The sequence below is a fragment of the Ciconia boyciana genome, chromosome 20 (genome assembly GCF_034638445.1).
Source record: "Ciconia boyciana chromosome 20, ASM3463844v1, whole genome shotgun sequence".
Classification (NCBI taxonomy): domain Eukaryota; kingdom Metazoa; phylum Chordata; class Aves; order Ciconiiformes; family Ciconiidae; genus Ciconia; species Ciconia boyciana.
The window spans coordinates 3498629-3512589 of NC_132953.1; the positions used below are offsets into that span (position 1 = coordinate 3498629).

Sequence of the window (13961 nt, forward strand, 5' to 3'; positions counted from 1 at the left end):
TGCAGAACAATGTTCCTCTGCAGTACGTGGAGCTGCACTGGATCCTGTAGTAAACATCCTCAAGGAGGATGTACGTGTTTCGTCCTTTGAGAGGTAAATGGCAGATTTTTCCCCTATTAAAAATTGAGTAGCTGCAACTGATTCTAAAAGGCTTTATTTAAAAATAAGCAAAAATAACAGTGTGTCAGAATAAGGGACATGTAGCTGCGAATCATGTGCGGGCATGTTCTTGTTGCTGTGATTGAGCAAGTAAACTTTAGGATTACGCTGGTTTAGGAGGAGGCATCAGCGGGCTGGGTAGAAGCTGTGCTGCTGTCAGTTTCTTAATGTGGCTTTTCCTCTTCCAGGCTCAAGACAAAATCAAATTCCTCTGCATTGAAAAGGTAAGGAAGAAAAAGCTATCAGTGGAACTTCTGTGGGCTGCCTCTCAGAGGGAATGGCACTAGGAGTCCAGAGAAGAAGGTTCTTACCTTGTGTCAGTGGTTGGATGGAAAGACGTTGTCTTGTGAAGAGCATCATGTTCTTTAGGGGGCCTCCATCTGCTTTATGTGCCAGGTGGTGAGCCTTGATTTCAGAAAGGGGGATGAAACGTTTTGTCATCCGCACAAACTGGACATCCACCTGGGATATGATGGGCAGCAAAGGAGCATGGTTGGAGAAGGATATACCCTCCAGATGTCACATAAGATCTTTGGGGGGATAAAGATTTTAAACTGAAGCAAATGACTGATGCATACTATCTTATAATGGTATGGAAGCTTTTTCTTGCTCAAGGCTAAAATAACTTTCAGATACTTCTGGCAGGTAATCTGTTTACATGAATCTTAGCACTGTGCGCTAGCAACATACATTAATCTTGTCACAGACAATACAAAATTAAGATGTGGGATGCAGCCAGCCTGTGAACCTCACTTCCCTCTCATTTAGTGTGCCTCAGAACTACAGCTTTGCTTGCTGTAGGCTGAGTGTGGTACTTAAAGATGTTCCTTCTCTTCCCTAACCCAGAATTCTGCCATGCATGGAGGTCAGCTCTGCATCCAAGTAAGATTTGAAAATTTAGGGAGATACATTTTGGCAGCCTTCTGGAAGAGAGAGGGGAAAAGGCAGAGAAAGCAATCAGGATCGGATTTTCTGTTGAGAGAGAAAAAGGAAGCTAGGCCAGGACAGAGGCTTAAGAAGGTATGCAACATGATGATAAGAGGCTTCTAACCTCACTCAGCTTGCACACAGAGCTTGAAACAGCTGTATTTAGTTTACTACGTTACCATGGACCATTTGGGGTTCTCTTTTCTGCTGGAGGAATCATAATGAGGATCCTTCTGATCAAACTGTGTGTGATCAGGGTATGCCTCCTTTACGATCTGAAGCAGAAGGGGAGAAGAATGTAAGACAAGTTCCCATCAGGTAAAAACTATTGTCAGCAAAGGGTATGAAATGCCCTTGAGCAAGCTGTGACTAGACATAAGGAATAATCCTGGTGCAAAAATCAGCCTTGCTTTCCCTGAACTCCATTCTAATGGTGAGATATATTTCCTTCTTTTACATTTCTTGGGTCGAAGCACTGCAGAACAGTATGGCTGTCAAAGAAGCATCGTCACCTCTTGGGAGAGCAATGTGGAAGGACCACAGGCAACAGAGGAAAACTGGGTAGATGATGATAGTCTTTGTGATGAGTTCTCTTAAAGAAAAAGCTTTTCTGTGCCCTAGGTTTTATACTACTGCCTTGCAGGGTCAGCTGACTAGAACTTAGTGAATCGGATTTTAATCAGAGTGTAGAACAACACTTGACTTGGCTGGAAGCGCTCTGAAATGTCAGCAGGAAAACAGCAGTTTGGTTCCATTTCTCTGAGGAAAGATGCCCGGGTCAGCTCTGCTGTGATATGTACTGCTGCGCCTAGATGCCCTAGGCTTAGTCGCTGCTCTGGTTGGACAACTTTTGCACTCCTCTGGTGCTGAGCCAGAAGTCCGGCTAATGAGCTGTTTGTTAACCCATCGATTATTACTTCCCGCCCCCCTGCCGAAATGTAGAGGAGAAAGAGGCACTCACCTTGACAATGCCAACAATGCCAGGCTCTTTACAGTTACTGTGGTAGAAGAAGGCCTGCTGCCCAAGTTTCATGGCTCTCAGGAAATTCCTTGCCTGCCAGGTGTAAACGAGAGACTTTGAGCTCTTTGTATCAAGCTCTCAGGGTTTCACTGTAAGCAGCTAGGAACAAGAACTAACAACAAGAGAGGTATATGTGCTTCAGAGCTACTCAGATAAGGTTTCCTATAGTTGTCATACAGGTGTTTTGTGCTGCAATGAAATGAAGTAAAAACAAGGTGAAAGAGCAAGATCCTGTTGGTTAGAAAGTATGTGGGAATTCAACAGCTCAGCCACCCTCATTCAGAGATAGCAGAAGACTTAAGTTAGCTGTCAGCAAACAAGCAGCAGAGCAGATCATATATAGGGGGAAAGCATATATAGTAGGGGGATCAGATACAGTAGGGGAAGCACACGTGGATTTCCTTTGCAGAGGCCTGGAACAGAAAGCTGTACACCGACAAGGCATAGTATTTGGGTAAGTACAGACTTGCTAAAAGGTGTCAAGAGAAATAAAGGCTGGTCTAAGCTAAAGACCAAGCTAAAGAAAAATGGTGATTTGACAGAATATTAGCCAGCCCGAATCTACCTTTGACCTAGAGGCAATTACGCAGGAGTTTTGACTCCTGACAAAATGTACCTGTAAAAATAGGCAGAGTGTCTCAAAAGGAAATCCTTCAGGCAAAGGGAACAAGTTATCTGTGGGGAGAGCCACCTTTTTTCTAGTGCTATTTCAGTGACTCCATCTTTGACATGTGCCCCTTACCTGGTAGTTTCTTACTCCATCCCAAAAGGTTGTCTGATTCGGCTGAGCTTTCAAGTCATCAATGCTGAACTGCCAAATGGAATGAAAATACAGGTTAAGCTCAGGAGGTAGTCTGATCTTTATTGTGTCATTGTCTACATTGTGCCTAAGCATTTGTTCCTAGTAGCTCCTTCAATTATAGTACGAACCTGACACAATTTTCTTGGTTCCCACAGGGGCTAAATAAAAGCCATCACAAAGGAGGAACACTGCAGGAGTGTAAAGGCAGAGTCTCAAATAGATGCTGCCCCTGCTATCAACACCTAAGCATCCTGAGGACCTGATTTCCTCTTTTATTACAAGTGTCAAACCCCAAGGTTGTCACCTTGGAAAAGAACAACACTATATCTTTCTATTTCCAGGAAGACAAATGGGTTTTGAGAAGTAAAGACACGATAGTGTTAATATTGCAAACAATCTGAATTGTCTGATGCTGTAACTCAGCATTCAGGCACTAATGCTCTGGATAGTAGTGAAACTGCTTCTATACTTTGCTGAGTAAGGATGGGTGTCGGTGCTTACTTTCACATCCACTCCCTTCTCGAGCCTGCTCTCTGGTTCTGATTTCAGAAGCCAGTGACAATACGTTATCTTGCTTTCCTCCCCACCGGAGTCAGATTCTTTTGTCTTCTTCCAGTTCTTCCATCCCGACTTGGAACTCCCAGCTGGTGCTTTTGTGGACTTCTCCTCTTCCTCCTTATCTGGGGTCTCCTCCTCTGTCTTGGCAATTTTAGCATCAGGCTCCTTTTTATCTTAAAAGAAGCAACAAAAAAAGACCATTCAGGTAAAACATGTTTTGTTTCTGATAAGGACTGGTGCTGAAACATTTTTAGTCATCCAAGCTAGTTTCACATACTGGTATTTGACTGCAGCAGGAGTTTGGTGCACCCCAGCTGCTATGTGTAAGGTACTAGCATTATGCACCCGTGTTTCTGAGTATTTCTAGTTTGTATCTGAAATAAGGATTTTTTTTTATGTGGTATGCACAAACATAGTTTAACAGTCATAGTTAATCATAAAAAGATTGATTTAGGTGAGTCTGGTGAATAACAGGAAAAATCAGCAGCAAAGCAAGCTATTTCAATTACTGCAGTAGCTGGAAACCTTAGATTAAGCCTCCACTGTGCTACCTGTTCAGAGGGGGTCTATATCCTTGTTTGTCCAGGACCCAGACAGCAAAAAACAATTAATAAGAAGTGATTAAAGGCTAAGAAGGTGGTTATTTGCTGGAGTTGATTAAGCAGATGAGTGGCACAGATGAGCCAACTCTGTAACTTTTTCGTCTTACACCTGAAACAGCACATAGTGTTGCCTCAAGTGCAAGGTTTTTGCTTTTTGGGTTTTTTTTGCAGATGGTACCACATCAGCTTCCTGCCACTACACTAGGCATACTTTGCCTGACCATCTCTAACGCATGGGATCTGAAAACTCTTCATAAATGGGAATGAGTTACATTTCTTAAGCACCTTGTGCTGCAAATACGTCATTGTCCCTATCTTATATCTAGCAGACTTGTCTCGGTCACACACGGATGCTCAGCCTGTTTTTACAGAGGAAATGTTGTCTATCAGACATGTGGCTTTGAAAGACAGACTGTTAAGATGACTGTCTGTAGTTTCACTATAGCTTGGAGCCTCAAGTGAGAGATGCTAAATTAGTTAGGATGTCAGCACAGACCTGCTACTGCTCCTTTGTCTCTCTTTCTGCTCGGCCAAGGCATCTCTGGTCTCTTTGAATTATCTTCTCTTCACTGAGAAGCACCTGCTGACTGAGAGAAGAAGAATTACTGCTTATTCAGGCAAACTGAAAAAAGTAGAGATATCTGAGACAGAGAACAGTAAAAGCTGTACAGTAAGTGGAGAGTAAATAAGTTTCCTTCCTTGAGCTCAGCCATTTCCTCTATCAGTGCAAATGCTGGCACTGGTTGAGGACCACACCCTTGGCACGTTGGAGGCCGGCAGGCCCTCCACAGCAGTGCTCTGATGGACACTAGCAGAAGGGCTGCTTTTCTCCACAGTGGCGCAGCTGTTGGAGAAAAGTCCCGAAGGTGCTCGGCATACGTGGTCCCTCTCTGCCGTGCAAGAGGAGCTGCGCTTTTGGAAGTGGGAGAACAGCTTCACACCACGGGGGTCTGGCTCAGCTTGTTGCTCACGGAGATTATGCATGCAAAGTCCCTTCGGGACCGGGAGCAAGCTGGCTGGTCCAACCCCTGCCCCCTCCTGCCAGCAGCCCGTTAGAAGTTGTTTGGCTCTGAGCTGGCCTCCTTCTGCCAGAGCGGGTGGCATCAACTTTTCCACCTTCTATGCCAAGCTTCTCCCCTCCCTCCCACCCGCCCCAGGCTCCCCCTCACCGGCTCTGGCCGCAGCAGCCCCCTCGCCTCGGACTGGGGAGAAGGATGCTCTCGCCTTGCCCAAGCCTCGGCGCAGGAGGAGGAAGCACGCCGCCCCCCACCCGACTGGAGTCGGAAGTGGGTGACCGTTATGCAAAAAATAAGGCATGGCCTGTAGGCTTGCCTCCTTCCCCGCAGCCACCGCGCGAGCGGGAGGCGCCGAGGGCAGGACTACAGCTCCCAGCCTGCCCCGCCGACCGGCACACGGGGTGCCGCCCGCGGACGACGGCTCCCGGCCGGCCCCGCCATGGCTTGGCGAGGACCCCCCCGCGTCGCGGCCCGGCTGCAGCTGCTGCTGCTGCGGCGCCCGGCGGCGGCGGGGCGGCGGGGGATCGCCTCCTGCATTGACCGTAAGGCTCCGCGGCGGCCGGCCGCCAGGCGAAGCGGGGCGGGGGAGCCCCGGCCCCCGCCTGCCCGTGGGACGAGTCGGGGCTGAGCCGGCCGCAGGGACAACCCCCCCCCCCCCCCGCGGCCCCCGCAATCGCTGCCTGAGGGAGGGAGGCGGTCTCGGGTGAAGCTCGGAAGCAGGTCGGTGACCTGGGGCCTCCCGGCCGCGCCAGGAGGGCGATGAGATGTCCCCGCTCCTGCAGCAGCTGCGTGCAGGGCGACGCGGGCCCCGGCCGCCCCGAGGCCCTGCAGTCGCACGGCGAGTGGGACTGTGCCCGCCTGCGAGGAGAAGCTCCTTCCCCTTCCCTGTACCTTCGCTAGATCTTCGCGGCTGTTCAAGCTTGGCTGTGAATCAAAGAGTATCTTAAAAAGACTCGGTAAAACGCTGCGAAAGGTTCACCGGGGAGGCAGGCTAGGCTGGCTGTACCCATTTGTAAGTCTGGGTTATCCTGTGACTGAAGTCATCTTCTGATGGCTGGGCTTGGTCTCTGGTTACCGGAATAACAGCTGTGTCTGAGCCGGACTCCTCTACAGGATTCCCAAACGCTTCCCAGATGAATTGCTTCCATGTTTAAATGTAACCACGTTTAGGATTGAAACAGCAGCATCCCTAGGAATTTCACGAGAGGAGCTAACAAAACAATGTTGGATCTATGTGCAAATGAAGCAGGAGTTTCCAAATGCAGCGTGCAACTAAAACTTCAGCTGCTGTTTCCAAAGGGCTTCTTTATTCATTGCTTGCTTCCTAGTGACACTTCTTTGAAGTCCCAGGACCGTGTCCTTGTACTTCTGTAGCGCAGACCTAGTGAGATGGAGTGACAGCTGCCGTGAACTGTGCTGCCCCTGTCCCGGTCTTGCAACGTAGTTAGTGTTGAGTAGACAGAGGTAGCTGGGACCTCGGGTTTTGTCCCAAGAAAGCCCCCTCCCAAAGCCCGTTGCCCTCCATCAGCACAGTTCTTGATGGCCCCGAGGAACGGAAAAATGGTCTCTGCAGCAGAGACCCTGAACCGTTTGTGGGAGTTAAGGGACACTTTGAAATTGTTTGGGTGTAGAAGAGGTGGTGGTGCTTGCTTTCCCGTGACAGACACGTATTCTGATCTCTTCCTGCTTTTCCAGCATCTGCCGGCCTGACTGAGGAGCAGAAGGAATTCCAAAAAGTTGCCCTTGATTTTGCTACCAAGGAGATGGCTCCTCACATGGCTGAGTGGGATGAAAAGGTATGACAGCCTCAGAAGGGTTGTACCGCTCGGTGTTTCCTCCCTTAGGATGTTGATATCCTTTGGGTCTCATCAGAGGTGTTCCTGCAGTAGCTCCTCAGTGCTATAATGCCATCTGTAGAGATTTTCTTTGAAGCTGCTGCCATAACTGGGGTGGGAAGCCATCAGAAATTCCTTGAAGCTTTCCTAGCCAGGCTGTTCAATAATCTGAAAACCCAAATTTACTCCTGAAGACGGTATGTATCTGTCTAGATAGCTGCCTCTTCTTTAACCCACCCGATTAACTTAAACTCTGCAGGAGTTTGGGACTGGACTTGGTAGGCCAGGTGTACCAGAAAGAAGAGACTGAATATCAAGATTGAATTGATCACGAATATTCACTTGCGATGTCTCTGCCTGTTCTAATAGGAAATATTCCCTGTGGACACAATGCGGAAGGCAGCCCAGCTAGGATTTGGTGGGATCTATGTGAAACCAGACGTCGGTGGCTCTGGATTGTCACGACTTGATACCTCCGTAATATTCGAAGCTTTATCAACAGGATGTACCAGCACCACTGCTTATATGAGCATCCACAAGTGAGTGTGTCTGCCGAGTGGTGGATGGTGTCAGCCTGGCCAAAAAACACAGTTGTTCTGTGGGCTCTAAATCCAGCTGGAGACAGCTCTCTTGCTGCTGCTTATTCGTTGAAGTTAGGACCCCAAGTAGACACGTCCCTGTGAGGATCTCTTGACAGCAGTAAACGAATAGGCTACAAAAATTGAGATGCCACCAAGAAGTAATTTTAGCTTTGTGGCATGCAAGATGGGATTAAGTTCTGGATTTTGTTCCCTGCTCTTCCACTTAAGCTGTCTATAGATAGTAACCTGCCTGGAAAAAGCCTTTGTGCTTTGGTCGTGCTGTGACAGAGCCCAGAGGCACCAGCTGATACCGGGGCCCTATCCTGCTTGTACAGACATGTTCAGTGACAGGCTCACTTTGCACAGAAAGATGGAGTGACAATGCCTCCTTCTTCCAGGTGCAGTTTTCCAGAGAGACAGCAGGGCTTAGCACTGAGGGGAACGCCGAGGCTGTTAAATAGGAACGTGCTGTTCCACAAGGCAGTGAGTCTGTGGTGAATGGAAGGTGATCTCCTTCCTCCCGGCCTCTGCGGCACGTAATTTTGTTCCCTTTCAGTGTGCGTGGGGGCAGGTGGAAGGAGGGCTGCCTCTGGGGCTACTTCACATTACCTGCAGCAGAGGTGGAGCAATATGCTTTCAAGCCTCGGTGCTTTTGACTGAACTCCATGGAGCTTTATTCTTCTGTTGAGCCAGCGATGTTCTCATATGACTCGCCTTCCTCCCAGGGCTGTGTTCATGTACTGTAATGCTGCTCCTTCTCTCCTGCTCCAGTATGTGTGTTTGGATGATCGACACCTTTGGCAACGAGGAACAGAGGCACAGGTTCTGCCCATCGCTCTGTAGCATGGAAAAATTTGCTTCTTACTGCCTGACTGAGCCAGGTGAGCATCCTCAACCAAGAAATCTTCTCCCTTCCCTCGCTCCTAACATGGTTTAACTGGACATGAACATTGCATGGAGCTGGAGGTGGAAAGTCTCTCTTCATGTTCATTTGGGCAGTCACCAGGAAGTTGGGAAGGGGCAGGTGATGATTGCCGAGATGCTTGTGGTTCAAACTCGAGTGTCGTTGGGTACGATCCCCGTGAGAGTTTGCAGGCTCTGGACCTGCTGCTTCACTGGCTGCTTCCTTACCTCTCCAACAGGAAGTGGAAGTGATGCAGCTTCCCTGCTGACCTCAGCTCAGAGGAAAGGGGACACCTACATCCTGAATGGCTCCAAGGTACCTCTTTGCTCCTCCTAAAGCTGCTGGATGGCACTGCATGCACAAGGGGGCCCGGGTCTCACCGTCCTTTCCATTTCCTACTGTCTCCTTATCTCTTGTGTGTTCTCCCAAGGTAGGATGTGCTCTGCAGAGCATTCACCAGAGCTTAGTACAGTTGGGTCCCTAAATACCTCCTGGCCGTGGGTCTTTGCCCCTCCGTCTTTGTACCCCAGCTGCTGCTGCAGCCTCAGGGGTAGCATACGAAAGCCACCCCTTTCTTCTTGTGCCCTTCTGCAGGCCTTCATCAGTGGGGGAGGTGACACCGATGTATACGTGGTCATGTGTCGCACAGGAGGCCCAGGCCCCAAGGGCATCTCCTGCCTGGTGCTGGAGAAGGGGACGCCAGGGCTCAGCTTTGGCAAGAAAGAGAAGAAGGTAAGAGGCTTGGTTCTTCATTCCTGTGTGCTTGAGGAAAGTGCAGGACAGAGATGAGCTCATCTGTACAAAGCATTAGGGATCTCTTCTTGGATGGGACTGGAGTCCCAGCCTGGTGTGGTTTTTCCAGGCCAAGTCCAGCTTTGGTGAAGTTTGTCCAATACTCCATCCCTTTGGTATGTGAAGGATTTTAATCTTGGGAATATCAAGGTTTGTTGGATCTGTGCCTCTTCTCAAATACATGCATTCCAGTTTCCAACTCGGCACACTGAGACCAAACCACGTAGACCATGGGTGCTTTGCGGCAGCTTGGTAATGAGACCGAGGGGCTGAGAGCAGGCTGGGCAGTGCTCTGCTGGGAGCTGGAGGTGTGCTGCTCCTCAGGCAGTCTGGAAGGTGCTCTGTTTTTTCCCAGGTGGGCTGGAATTCCCAGCCAACTCGGGCTGTGATCTTTGAGGACTGTGTTGTTCCTGTTGGCAACCGGCTGGGAGCTGAAGGGCAGGGCTTCAGCATTGCCATGAAGGGACTGAATGGAGGCAGGATAAATATCGGTAAGACAGACAGCTGAGGGCAAAGGGAGGAGGGCAGGATCATCTTGTTGCCCGTCTGCGTTAGCTTCACATTCATGCTGTCCCCTTGGCTTCTCCCACCAGCTTCTTGTTCATTAGGAGCCGCTCATGCCTCTGTTCTTCTCGCTCAGGAACATCTCACTGTCCGCAAACAGTTTGGAGAACCCCTGGCAAACAATCAGGTAACCTCTCCACCAGATCTGCACTCCCAGAGCTGTGCTCTTTTTGATCTTGGCTGAACAAGCAGCCAGAGGGCCCCTCACTCACTTCACAGGGTCTTCCCTGGAGAAGTCAGGAACATGCTTTTCCTGAGTAAGAAAGCGTGTCAGGCCTGAGACCTACCTGAAGGTGGTGGGGATGTGGGTCAGGACCCAGGCTCCTCCAAAGATGCTGACCTAATTTTTCCTTTCGTGCTGCCTGCTGGCAGTACCTGCAGTTCAGGCTGGCAGAGATGGCGACGCGCCTGGTGGCAGCACGGCTCATGGTTCGCAATGCAGCGCGGGCGCTGCAGGAGGGACGGGAGGACGCTGCTGTGCTGTGCTCCATGGCCAAGCTGTTTGCTACTGATGAATGCTTTGCGGTAGGTTACTCAAAGCTCAGTTGGCATCATAACTGGAAGCTTGGAGACCCCTCTTGGTGCCCAGGATGTCAGAAAGAAGTTTGACACTGTACGCACCCAGACCCAAGCACGTTCATTGAGCCAGAAGCCTCATTTCTGGACCGGGATATTTGATGAGAGAGAATTCTGCACCCTGTGGAGGCTGCAGTATTAGCCTCTCCACAGTTCTGGCTTCTAGTGTTTTCTACACTGCTTTCTAGGGGACCTTTCTAGGGGACCAAGCAGGGAGACAGGACAGGGAGTAGAGCATTTTCATTTTCAAAGGATAATACGCATGTTGCAGGCTGATCATTCCTAGGTAGCAAGTGGTCTTTCCTAGACCACTGAAAAATACGTTATCACAAAATGTCCCTGAAAAGAGAAAGCAAGAAGGGAGAAAAAGAAAGGGAAAGGCAATCTGCACCTTGACACTTTCTAGATCAGTGTCATTTAGAAGCTACTGTATTTTCTCAGCACTCTGCATTTTTGCTATTTATTCTGTGTTGTGTCCCAAGTTGACAGATAATGACGCATGGTGTCATGTTTCAGTAGAAACCAGAGCCCTGAACAGATCCCCCGCCTGACTGACCGCTAGATGGTGATCTGGCGTTTTACTTTTTGCATCAGTAGCACCATGGAAATGCAGCAAAAATTGCCTTAGTTAAGTAAAGCGTTTCCTGGGTATTTCTACGCTATCGTGTTCACATAAATGCACCATTAAGGTGAAACAGCACTTCGGTAATGTGATAGCACTGAGAGCAGCACTGATGGGGGCTGAGAGTGCCTTGCTGTCACACCACACTTTGTTAAGAGATGAGATTAGGTGACTAGAAAAAAAAAATGAGCCCAGGTTCCTGGGTTCTTACCGAGCTTCTGTCACTGACTTGTCCTCGACACTACGCAAGTCACTTCACCAGCGATGTTATCTTCTTAGATCTGTAACCAGGCTCTACAGATGCATGGGGGCTATGGCTACCTGAAGGATTATGCTGTGCAGCAGTTTGTGCGAGACATCAGAGTCCACCAGATCCTGGAAGGTAAAAGACACTCTTACTACCAGTGACTTGGCAGCAGAGTCAGGAGAGAACAGACCCTCTGGATGCCCCCACCTTCCCACATGACTCTCTGACTCTTGGGTTTCAGAATCCCATTTTGCTCTGAGCATGAGGTGCCCCTGGATGTCATGTGTGTAATCCCCTGGCCAAGAGCTCTTGGTGTATTGGAGCAGTTACTGTGTATTTTAAGAGTCTTACAGCAGGGGGTGGGATATCTAGTTGTCATGTTAGCGGTGCCTCTGTCCAGTTTCACCCCATTACTCCTACAGACACCTGCTGACACTCCGCAACAATTCCTTTCCTGTGATTACGGTCTATCTTCACTCTTTGACATCGTGTCTCTAACAGTGTCTGGCCTTTTCTAATCTCAGTTTGGCCTCCTAACCATTTCGTTTTCCCTCCTTTGAAATCCCTTACCTACAACCAGGGTACCTGATAAGGGACATACTCTTTCCAATACCAAGTGGGTCTACAGTCTTCCCTTCTGTGTGTTGTATATGTGTTAAATAGTAAAGCAGAAAACTCGGATGTTGGTATATATCCAATTCTGCTTGATGCTTGGTGCCCGCATCCTCTCAATGCCCAAATAACAAGAAGCACCAGCATCTACCGCTCTGAAACCTTTCCCAAGAAATGTGCTGGCACTTGGCAGTTGTATTTTGACCCAACATCTCCTAACTGACACCTCAGTTGGTGGGAAGAGCTTTTCTGTGCTGTCAACTGCAGCTCAGGGAAGAATTCTCTTTGCCTTCATTGGGGGCAGGGTGGGACCATCTCCTAACTGTCTTTCTTTTGCACCCTCATCCTGCTGCAGGTACCAATGAGGTGATGCGGATGATTGTGGCCCGGAATCTGCTACAGGGCTGAAGCCAGGAGCTAATCTCCAGCCTTAAATTACTTTGTCTGTTACAGCCCGGTCTGTTTCCCTCCCCTGTTCACCAACTCTCTCCCCGGGAGTGGAGAGGGGGATACCCCAGTGGAAACAGTCTTTCTGCCTTATATTGACCAGGAGCACAGCTGGATGCCACCCACATGCTGCCACAGCTGCACTCTGTGCCTGGCAGAGCTGCTGTTACTAGGCTAGTATTGCACAGCCTGAAGATATAAATCACGGTAGTGAATACGAGCCTCTGTCTCCAAATCTTGATCGTGGGCTGCTTGCCACCCATCCTTCTCGGAAAGAGAAACACTAGACCTGTTGGTCATCTCTGCTGAGTCAGGACTGAAACGGGAACTTCAGGCAGAGGTGCGGCCTGATCCCATAGGACTTTTCCTCTACCAGTGAAATCTTTAGTTTGAGGGAACTAGTTGCTCTGCTTTAAAAACCTGTCCTCCTGGGTGCTGACTGCACCACTGGGAACAAGTTAGCCACAAGTACTGCAGCTCTAACCACTTGCAGAGTGCAATGGGTTTTTAACTGAGGAGCAGGATGCCTCTTGTTTATCTAGAAGCACTCCTCTCTCTTTTCCCAGCACACCTTTTTTCTAATGTACCAAGTGCTTGTTGTTCTCCATATTCCGACCACATACTGGTGCTTAATCTCAAAGAAGCCTTTGCAGTACAGAGGTACAAATCAACAGCTAAGGTCCTGCACAGAAACATTTAACTCTTGCCTCAAATCAATACTCCCTGCTGTGTGCAATATAGGGGGAGTAAAAACACTGGTAAATTCAACTATTTTTTCCCCTCAGATTTGGAATCAATAAAGCAATGATGGCAACTTTACTGAGAGTGTCAGAAGTAATGATAATTTTCTTCTGTAGTATTTCAGGTATTTAACCAGAGGTCACAGGAGCTTTTTGAAGTAGGGGGCTGCAAAAAAGTTGTTTCTGAGTTTTAGTTAGTGTCTCTGTTAACCTTGTCGAATGAACCAGCTCCTCATTTCTCTCATTACATGCATAGGACGTGGCAGGGAAGGGAGAGATCAGCATTAGCGGAAGACGTAGGCGTTTTTCGATCTCGGACTTTGGTACCCGGCAAGAGGCTATTGCTAGCAGGCCCCACGTCTCCTCTCTCCGTTTCCTGCAGGCTCTCGCAGGGCGGCGAGGGCAGTTTAAAGCACGAGCACTCCCGCCTCGGACAGAAACAGCCGCCTGCCCGCGGCGGGGTCCCCGGCGGGGCCGGTGACACCCTCTCCCCGGGCAGGAGAGCCGCCCCCGTGGAGGCTCGGAGCCGCCTCCCCTCTCCCCGGGGTGCCCGCGGCGGCGGGCAGGGCGGGAGGCGGCCGCGGGGCGGGCGGCGCCCTGAGGGGACAGGCCCGCGGCGGTGACGGCTGCCGCGCGCCAGGCCGTTACCTCAGCGAGACGGCGGTAACGGCCGCCCGGCGGCGGGGAAGGGGTCTCCGCGCTGCCCGCGGCCGGGCACGGGGCCGCTCCGCCGCCGGGGGGTGTCCGCGGGGCCCGCGCTGCCCCCGTACCTGCTGCCGGGCGGGCCCGGGCGGCCCCGCCGCCTCATGACTGGCACGAGCGCCGCCAGTGCGCAGCGCCGCGCGCCCTCGCCCCACCCTGCGGGCGGGCGGGCGGCGGCCAATCGGAGGCGCCGGCGGGGGGGAGAGGGCGGAGCGCGGCGGCGGGCGGCCAATGGCGGACGAGCGGCGGGCGGA

General features: G+C 50.4%; 2 protein-coding genes across 4 annotated transcripts; one reads left to right on the forward strand and one right to left on the reverse strand.

Annotated features, from left to right (window-relative positions):
- Positions 1-154: 154 nt before the first annotated feature.
- Positions 155-11334, reverse strand: THYN1 (thymocyte nuclear protein 1). Of its 3 annotated transcripts, none has more exons than XM_072884605.1 (8): positions 11171-11334; positions 4566-4656; positions 3411-3640; positions 2850-2918; positions 2048-2140; positions 1266-1361; positions 471-621; positions 155-370 (listed from the first exon to the last, which is right to left on the reverse strand). In XM_072884605.1, the coding sequence occupies exons 2-8, from the start codon at positions 4606-4608 to the stop codon at positions 324-326; spliced, it is 729 nt and encodes a 242-aa protein (XP_072740706.1). In that variant the 5' UTR covers positions 4609-4656; positions 11171-11334; the 3' UTR covers positions 155-323. The 3 variants fall into 3 exon arrangements, with proteins under 3 accessions (XP_072740706.1, XP_072740705.1, XP_072740704.1); XM_072884604.1 differs by lacking the exon at positions 11171-11334 and adding an exon at positions 5239-5457 and having other exon boundaries at positions 4566-4652; XM_072884603.1 differs by lacking the exon at positions 11171-11334 and adding an exon at positions 5239-5456.
- ACAD8 (acyl-CoA dehydrogenase family member 8) lies at positions 5417-13084 on the forward strand. The gene is made up of 11 exons (XM_072884601.1): positions 5417-5627; positions 6781-6881; positions 7290-7459; positions 8273-8382; positions 8644-8720; positions 9000-9137; positions 9553-9688; positions 9791-9888; positions 10134-10286; positions 11239-11341; positions 12174-13084. The coding sequence occupies exons 1-11, from the start codon at positions 5525-5527 to the stop codon at positions 12224-12226; spliced, it is 1242 nt and encodes a 413-aa protein (XP_072740702.1). The 5' UTR covers positions 5417-5524; the 3' UTR covers positions 12227-13084.
- Positions 13085-13961: the final 877 nt, after the last annotated feature.